General features: G+C 35.4%; 1 protein-coding gene across 1 annotated transcript; it reads left to right on the top strand.

Annotated features, from left to right (window-relative positions):
• The first annotated feature begins 3,967 nt into the window (after window positions 1-3,967).
• PFD3 (prefoldin 3) lies at window positions 3,968-9,360 on the top strand. The gene is made up of 6 exons (XM_059573152.2): window positions 3,968-4,181; window positions 4,287-4,344; window positions 5,055-5,126; window positions 8,283-8,402; window positions 8,495-8,596; window positions 8,929-9,360. Exons 1-6 carry the CDS (start codon window positions 4,045-4,047, stop codon window positions 9,004-9,006), a joined length of 567 nt encoding a protein of 188 aa, XP_059429135.1. The 5' UTR covers window positions 3,968-4,044; the 3' UTR covers window positions 9,007-9,360.
• Window positions 9,361-9,821: the final 461 nt, after the last annotated feature.

Genomic DNA, 9,821 nt, shown 5'->3' with positions numbered 1-9,821 from the left:
TTGAAATATCAAGAATACGGTTAGCAAATGAGGCCTGGATAAGGGTTGAGTTTACGTAAACAGGATCCATGATTCATCCCTACTATTCAACTAAGAACTCTTTTTTTTTTTTACCAGTTGAGGGGAATCTTCGTATTATTCAGAGGTAGGATACAGTGCGGGCGGTTGTTATTATGAGGAGTGTTCAGTCACCATTCGTTGGCATCCGAATCCCCTCACAACTTGAGGGGAAATAAGGGTTGTATGGTAATTTCATTTGCATTTCAATAAGTTCCCTTCTCCACGTTAACCCACGCGAGCCATTATGAATTTTGACTGATTTTTGATTGACCAGCTTTTGAGGACTGCCATTTAAGTTTGCATGGCATTGAGAAAATAAGCTTGATAGTCTGCCAAGCCTATGCATTGTGGGATGTGCACCACAATGCATTGCAACAGAGACATATCTTTGTAGTTTGCCAAACAGGAGAACCAAAAAAAGCAACATATGTGAAGAGTGATGATTGATTAAGAGAAAAATACGAGCATAAAAAATACATAAATAATTTAAGAAAATCAAGTAAAAAAAAAAAAAAAAAAATAGAAGAAAGAAAGAAAGAAAGAAAAATACGAGCACAAAAGAGTAATTTCTGTTTACAAAATTTTTCAAACAGCATTGAAGTATCTAATGCAAAAACATCTCCTCACCCAGTAAGTGCGACAGCCAATGCACGTCTCTGATGCAGCATAGTATGGCAGAAAAATGCACAGTGCCGTAGAGACCAAGACGTTGTTTGCCAAACACCCTCTAAAAGAGTACCTAACATTTCCCATTCTTTATAGGCAAGAGTTAAAGGAAATTACCATGAAGAAATTATACTTGTTGAAGTATTTTAATGAAATCTTACTGTAAAATGTCACACACCATCTTAAAATGGGTTAAGTTTATTAATCATTTAATTTTGTGATTATTATGTGATGTGAAAGTTTATAACACACACTTACGTGTGCACTACGAATCTTTGCAAGGGCGGAACTAGTAAAGGGTCGAGAAGGGTCAGGCCAACCCCAAGCAACTCGCCTTACGCGACAAAAAATAAATAAATAAATTTCTGACGTGGCTACGGTACACGATTTTTTGCCACGTTACTAATTACTGACGTGGCTACAGTACATGATTTTTTGCCACATTACTAATTATTGACGTGGCAAAGTTGGCAGGTCAGTAATTAGTGACATGGCAATATCCACATGTCAATAAATTCTGATGTGTTAGACATTGCCACGTCAATAAATTTTTTAGGATTTTAAAACTTTAAAAATTATATATTTTATTGATGTGTTAAATTTCAACACGTCAATAATTACTAATGTGTTAAATTACCATGTCAGAAATTTCTGACGTGATAGTTTTACATGTCAAAAATTTCTGACGTGTTAAAATACCACGTCAGAAATTTCTAACGTGGCATTTTCACACGTCAGGAATTACTGACGTGTTAAATGTTGGCACGTTACTAAAAAAATGAGCGGGATATTCAACTTTTTCCCTCTTCTTTCTCTTTTCTTATTATTTATTTTTTCCCTCTTCTTTTATTTCCCCACACTCTCTCTCTCCTCTTTCAATCTCCCTCTTCTCTCTGCACGGCCAGCTCCCTCTAAACGGAAGAAGAAAAAAAAAAAAAAAAAAAAGGGAGAAGAGAAGATAAGAAGATTTTTTGGGTTTTTGGAGATTTTTTGGGTTTGACGTTTGGGTTTTTGATTTTTTAGGTTGATTTTTTTGTTTGGGTTTTTGATTTTTTGATTTGGGTTTTTGATTTTTTGGGTGTGGGTTTTTGAAAATGGAGAAAAGAAGAGAGAGAGAGTGAGAAAATTGAGAAAAGAAGAGAGGGAGAGCTGGAGAAACGAAATTGGTTAAACAAATTTTTAAAAAAATTATTTTAATTGAAAAATAATTTAAATTAATAAATTTTTTAATTGAAAAAAAAATTCCAGAAAAAATTTAAAAAAAGAAAAATGATTATTTTCAATAATTTTTTAAAATTTACTGACATGTCAAAAATTGACACGTCAATAAATTTTGACGTGTCAAACAATAATATGTCAGTAAAAAAAATTTACTAACTCCTATGTTTTTGACCTTCAACACATGTCAAAAACGCCACGTCAGAAAAGTTTTCTGACGTGTCAGACACCATGACACATAAGAAAACTCTAATCAGGAAAAAAATGATTTTTTGTAGTGTTAATTACTTCTCATTTCATTTTTTCTTATTTTTAACCTTTTGTTCTTCAATTTTACTTTCTACTTTCTAGAGTCTCCAATCTACTACTCTCTACAGAAGAAGGAGAAGAAGAATAATAATGTGTTGGTTTGAGGGAGAAGAAAAACAATGTAGACGTGGCTAAATTTTTATCTTTTGAGGCGATGCCGCAATCTGATGTGGCATGTATTTGACATAAGCTAGCTTACTATATTATTTTAACCAGATATGCTATAGTGCAATAAAAAGACCATTTTTGGCCCATAAAAGTGTTAAGTGGCAAGAGGCTATAGAACCCATCAGTGGGTGGGGTCACAACAACTACCGATGGGGCATGTGGCCTCTTGTTACTTAGGACTTTTATGGGAAAAAAAAATAATCTTTTTATTACACTATAGCATTTCTCTATTTTAACACATATTGGGCTTGTTAGTAATACTTTTAAGTTTGTGTATTTTGATTTTTGGTTGTAATATGACATAAATATGAAAGTAATTTTGAGTGTTTTGTAAGTGTTTTATGTATTGAGTTGTTTGTTAATATTTTTTTTTTTTGCTAAAAAGTAAAGAATTTAATGGAAGATGGATGAAAATATTTATTTGATAACGATTTTAACCTTAAAGCATTATCAATGAGCTCTCTATTTATGTGCTTCTAGCCAAAATTTAGAGAATATTCTAAAAAGTTCTCATTTATCAAACTCTCAATCCTTTCTCCATTTTAGTTTTTGTCATAATCTCTCTACATATTTGATACTAGTTTGTCTTTAGCCATTCATTATTTTATTACTTTTACTGTGGTTGTTGTTGAGTTTTTTGTTTTTTCTCTTTGGTGGTTAATTTTAACCAACTAAACAATTAATAACAAATAATATTTAGTTAAAGTAAAGAAATATTTAGAGAGCATGATATTTGGTGCTTGTAGAAAGTAGATTTTTTAGCTAATATTTAGAAAGCTCATTAATGATGCTTTTAGGGAGTAAGTTGATAACTTTTGAACATTAAGAAATGATTTGATAAAGAGAATAACTTCTATAAGTTTGATAATATCTCAAGGATCACTTGAGCATTTTCCAAAAAAGAAAAAGAAAAAAAAAAAAGGTTTAAATACCTAATACCCCTTGGGGTTTAGGAACTTTATTTTTACTCTCATGGGGTTTCATTTTTATCACAGGACTCCCTTAGGGTTTTGATAAAGGACTAACTTAGTCCATCCGTTAGTTGACTGTTAAGACTGACACGTGAGACCAATCAGATGTTGACACGTGGCACCTATTTAATTTTTAAAAAAAATTTATTTTAAAAAAATGTATTTAAAAAAGGAAAAAAATTGGGGGTGGCCAGGCCACCCCCATGGCCAAAGGGGGTGGCCGAGCCACCCCCAAATGGCCAAGAGCCACCCCCAATTTTTTTCCTTTTTTTTTTAAAAAAAAAACATTTTTTTTTTAATTAAAAAAAATTAAATAGGTGCCACGTGTCAACATCTGATTGGTCTACGTGTCAGTTTTAACGGTCAACTAACGGATGGACTAAGTTGGTCCTTTATCAAAACCCCAGGGAGTAAAAATAAAGTTCCTAAACCCCACGGGAGTATTAGGTATTTAATAAAAAAAAAAAAAAAACAAGAAGGTCAGCCATAGTGAAACGACGCCGTGCTTTCCATGCAAGTCGAAAGTGGAAAACGGCGTCGTTTTTCTATAACACATCCTCGCTCTGGCATTTCCGTGGTCTAACCCCAAAAACCCTGCAGAATCTCAAAGAACCAGTACTCTCTCTGGTTTGGCTTGGTTTGTATTGAGATCATGGCTTCACCGTCGTCTTCTTCAATGGTCACAGAACGAAGAGGAATCCCAGGAGCTCAGTTCGTGGAGGACGTCCAGACCTATCTCACCCAATTAGGTCTCGACGTTAACTCTGCCCTCGCTTTCCTCCAAGAAAGGTCAGTCTGCCTCTAATCAATCAATCCCCTCCAATTCCCTCTTCTCGCATAAATCAAACTCCGTTGCTGATTCATATTGAAATATATGCAATAATCTCTTTGCAGACTGCAGCAATATAAGTTGGTTGAGATGAAACTTCTAGCTCAGCAAAGGGATCTTCAGGTGCTCCTATCTTGTATCTTTTAATTATTATTGATACTTCAAATGGAACGGAACACATCTTGAATTGGATTCGGATTTTGTAGATTTTTTGGGGTAATTTCATGGTGGTGTTCTTAAAATTCGAGCTGTTACTTTAACTTAAATGGTTCACATTTTCTTGTCTCAGCATTTACCATCTTTAGAGGATCCATGCTTTTTTTTTTTTTTCTTCTTAATTCTTTTTATCTTACAAAGTTGTGTGTTGAGATGGCGAAATCTAAACTATTTAGTTAAACATAACCACTGTGATTTACCCTGAAAAGCCTAGAGAATCATGATCATATATATATAGTAAGCGTTAGACATGGAAACTCTAACCTTGAATACCATGTCATTACTATGCGTGTAGTTGCATTGTGTGTGTGTGTGTGTGGGTGGAAGGATTCTGAAATTTTAGATTGTAGAATGTATTAATAGAACTCAGACATATGAGCTGTATAACTTAACAGATCAGGTGTGAATATTGATCACCATATTTATTACCAAACTGTGGAGTCGTTTGACTATAGTTTCCTAAAATCTGTCCTCTACCATCTGTCTTAGTTCTATTTCCTCTTTTGGGGGGTTAAATTTGATTTTAGTATCATATTTACCACTTGACTAGCACGATCATGCGTAATTTAGATTTCTGATAATTTTCAGTAACAATTTTTGTTTATTGTGGTTATCAGGCAAAAATCCCTGACATTGAAAAGTGCTTAGATGTGGTGGCCACTTTGCAAGCTAAGAAGGGTACTGGTGAGGTTCGTTTTTGTACTGTTACGTGATTTTTACACATAAATACAGTTATTTATCTAACACATGACGTTGGATTGTTCTGTAGTGCACCCTAGTTGTAAGATTAGCTGATAGAGAGCATTAGGATGTTGATTGGTTGTTGTACAGAAGCCTAGCGGATTTGCTGTTTTTTTCTTTTCTACCGTGGGTGCATGTTAATGCTTATGCCGGGACAATCTCTTTTTTGGGACATTATTGAAGAATTGAAATGTTGTTTGTGAAGCAAGTATTATCATGGCGAGTGCTGTTGATACTTGTGTATATACTTGCTCTAAAGACGTTGTAAATGCAAAAAAAGTTTGCACTTTGACTTTATGCTACTTGTCTGTTCTATGCTTTTCTTATTGGTATCAACGGAAGTCATTCATTAGATAGAAGTGTTGGTCTTTCGTTGCACTAGGCTAAAACTTGTCCACATGCCCTACACAACCTTGTGGCCAGCTTACTCTCATAATAACAACCAGGTTTTGAAATGAAGGCTTCTTTGTCTTCGTCTCCCTGTCTCACTTTCATTTAATGTTCTCCTAGTGAGAACCATGTATTGAAACATACTAGAAGAGACGGTTATTTGATGTTAGATCATACTACAATGTCTTTGCTCCCCACAATAGCCCTCATTTCCCTTGGAGGAGTATTTGCTGAATAAGGCTCCACTGAGAGCGGTTTTCTTTGCTTGGTCGGCTGCCTTAGGGAAGATTTTAGCAATGGATAATCTTGGAAAGTGGCGTATCATTGTAGTTGATTAGTGTTGTTTGTGTAAGAAGAGTGGGAAGTTAGTTGATCACCTTTTTCTACATTGTGAGATGGCTAATGCCCTATGGAATACCATCTTCAGTCTTGTAGGGTTGTCGTGGGTTATGCCCCTTCGAGTAGTAGATCTTTTTGCTTGCGGGAAAGGGTTTTTTGGTAGAAGTTGGAATAGTATTTTTTTTTTTTGATAAGTAAAAGTTGGAATAGTATTATTTCCAGCTTAAGGATTTTGTTAAGACTGTCACTGGACAGCTACCGTTGACTTAAATATTTCTAAGTTTCATGTTTTTCTTGATCTTTTTTCTTCTAATAGCTAGGTGTTTCTTTTGTATATTTCTTGTGTACTTTTGTTGCACCTTTTGCGCTTTGAAATAAATTGCGTTTAGTTATAATTAAAAAAAAAAAAAAAAAGAACTATAGACCGAAACATATGCCCTTTTTCAAAAGAGGGTTGTTTGGTGTTAAATCTTTTTATAGTGTCATCGGTTGCAATGATGGTTTCCATTTTTAATGGAAGAGTGTTTGGCAGACTAAGGTCCCATTGAGGGTAGCCTTTTTCGTTTGGTCGGCAATCCTAGGAAAAATCCTTACCATGGACAATCTTCAGTAGTAGTGCATCATTTTGGTTGTTAAGTATTGTATTTGTAAAAGGAATAGGGAGTCCGTTGACCATCTTCTTCTTCATTATGAGGTTACTTGTGCCATTTGGAATGTTTTCTTTAGTTGATTTGTGTTGTCTTGGGTTATGCCTAGGCCCTAGACGATTAGTCGACTTGTAGGCTTGTTGGTGGATTGCCGGCAACACTTAGTGCTGCTGTGTGGATGATGGTACCTTCATGCCTTGTGTGGTTTCTGTGAAAGGAAATGAATGATAGAAGTTTTGAGGACTGTGAGAGGATTTTGGAGGAGATTAAAGCTTTATTTGTCAATATGTTGTATCTTTGAATAGTTGCTTTTGTTTCTCCTTTGGTGATTAGTTATCATAATTTTTTTATTATTTTTGCTCCTACTAGCTAGGTGTATCAAGGTGCATGAGAGAGAGAGAGACTTGGGGGAGAGTTGTGGTGGACTCTAAATATGGTAGTTGTTGGGATGTGTTCTAATGAGCCTCTTGGGACGTATGAGGTAGGGTTATTGAAGAATATTAGGAGGCGTTGGGGGAAGTTTTCTAGTCATACCAGATTTGAAGTGGAAAATTGCTCCAAGGCAGGTTCTGGCATGATTTGTGGTGTGGGAGTATGACCCTTAAGGAAGCCTTTCTAGTATGACATTGCTTGTGAAAAGGATGCTTCTAATGAGGCATCCTGGGAAATTTTAGGTGGCTCCAATCAATGGAATGTAAGCTTTGTTAGAGCGGCTCATGACTGGAAGGTAGGTGTATTTGCCTCGTTCTTCAAGATGTTGTATTTTGTTAAAGTGAGATAGGAAGGTGAATATAAGCTTTGGTGGGTTCCCTCCAAAAGAGAGTTGTCCGCTGTTAGATCCTTCTACAATGTCTTGGTTTGTAATGATGGCTCTCAGTTCATTTGGAAGAGTGTTTAACAGATTAAGGTTCCTTTGAGGGTAGCCTATTTTGCTTGGCCGACTGCCCTAGGTAAGATTCTTACTTTGGGCAATATGAGGAAATGACATGTCATTATAGTTGATAGATGTTGTATGTGTAAAAGGAATGAGAAGAGCATGAACCATATTTTCCATTGTGAGGTTGACGGGGCCTTATGAGATGTTTTCTTCAGTCGATTTGGGCTGTCTTGGGTTATGCCTAGAAGAGTGGTTGATTTATATGTGTGTTGGTCGACCACTGGTAGCGCTCGAAGTGCTGCCGTGTAGAAGATGGTGCCTTCATGTCTGTTGTGGTTCTATAGAGGGAATGAAATGAGAAAAGAGATTGTGAGAGGATGTTGGAGGAGAAAAAGGCTTTATTTTTCTACACTATATCTTTGGACAACTGCTTTTGTTTTTCTTTTGGTGATTAGTTATCATGAATTCCTTGTTCTCTTTTCTCCTTCTAGTTAGGTATTTCTCACTTATACTTGTGTACTTGAGGGCGCTATACGCTTTTAATGACATCTCGATTACTATAAAAAAAGAAGAAGAAGGTAGCGGGGTAACTCATTGTATTTAAATGTTACATTTGCAATTAATGTAAAAATTACTTGAAGTGTAGTACCTTAAGCATTGTTTTTAACAAACTGTGACTCTAGTTAGTTCAATGATGTTGGCAATTGATTGATTGATTGTAGAATGCACAAATGCAAACTACAGTTTTTATTTTTTTTTCTCCTGTTTAGATGCTTCAGTAATGATTAATAGATTATTAATATAATCAATATTCTTATTGAAGGAGTTTTTTGGCTGTGTTATGAATGCAGGCACTTATTACTGATTTTGAAATCTCTGAAGGCATATATTCTCGCGCTTGCATTGATGATTCGGACTCAGTATGTTTATGGCTAGGAGCAAACGTCATGTTAGAGTATTCGTGTGAAGAGGTTTACTGTTGTCAAATCTTAGATGTTGTTTTGGTAGCTTTCTCTGCACTAAGGATGCGAGAGATAAGTTCTTGTCTGTCTTTATGGTGCAGGCCACTGCTCTTCTGCAAAAGAATTTAGATAATGCTAAAGCCAGTTTAGAAGTTCTTGTTGCTGATCTTCAATTCTTGAGGGATCAAGTGACAATAACTCAGGTATTATTCATGTGAAATATGAAGATTTACTCTGTTTGATATGGTAATTACATGAGTTAAAGCTTGTTTAGAAGGGTAGAAGTTTTCTTTTCATCTTGCACCTGTTGGCATAAAAGAAAATTTTTAACTGTGTATATAGCACAGGGCCATGAGCGTGGGAGGCATTAATGTTTTATTTTCTGTTATTTATTGGCTGTGAACTTGGGAAATGTAATGATCCTATATAATTCTGGGCATGCTCAAGCTTGTTTAAACTATTCACTCTTCTTTATATGTTCCTTAACATATACAAATTAGTAGTGATTCTTGACTGTTTGACAACCATTGAGCAGGTAACCATTGCTCGTGTGTACAACTGGGATGTTCATCAGCGCAGAATTCATCAAGCTGCTGCAGCGACTAAAGACTAATGAAATTAAAATCATCTATGCAGATTCACAGGTGTTAGAATATGTTTTCCTTATGGAAGTATGGTCCTTATCTCTCTTTATTGCTTGACTTGGGTGATTGGATTGTCTTTCTTTATCTTTGGGGGTCAGTTATCTATTTAATGGTTTCTCTTCACATCTGCATTTTGAGTTCCAGATGTGGTATATTACAAGTATATCTGTTTGTGGAGGGAAATTGTTATATATATATATATATAGGACCAGTTTTGACGTATGATGGCACTATTGGGCTTAAACTGTAACATTTGTATGGCCTGAAATTTTCAGGTTGCTGGATTTTATTTTGCTTCGTGGAACCAAGTCATGGTTATTACTTATTTGAACGTACTTGAAATTAGTTTTGAGATCAGCCAAACTAGGTGTTATTTAAATTTTGAAATCCTGCTTTAATGGGGAAAATGATGGGACCCAGGAAGCTTCAATTTATAGGTAATGTGTCGGCCAAACCATGCCGCATGAAGCGACAAGGAATCGAGATCGATGGGTCGGTTGTGATGTCAGCCCAATCTTATCCCTTCCTCAAAAGTGTCGTAGATCTGGATGGTTTCTGATATAATAATATTGAACTTGGTCAGACATGACATTATGTTAACTTTGATGTCTACTTAAGTCAACTAATGTGATGATACAGTTTTTTGAAATAATTAAAAAAATAAAAAAAAATTCAACAGTTAGAAATTCCCAATTAATTATTCTGTAATTTTGTTTCTGTTTTGGAATCTGATCCAGCAGGTGGGTGGAGGGAGCTGCATAAACGTTCTTGTGTTTTTCGTTTG

This window comes from Corylus avellana, chromosome 2 (genome assembly GCF_965113065.1).
Source record: "Corylus avellana chromosome 2, dhCorAvel1.hap1.2, whole genome shotgun sequence".
NCBI lineage: Eukaryota > Viridiplantae > Streptophyta > Magnoliopsida > Fagales > Betulaceae > Corylus > Corylus avellana.
The sequence above is the reverse complement of the archived record's forward strand: the minus strand, read 5'-3'. Positions and strand labels throughout refer to the sequence as shown.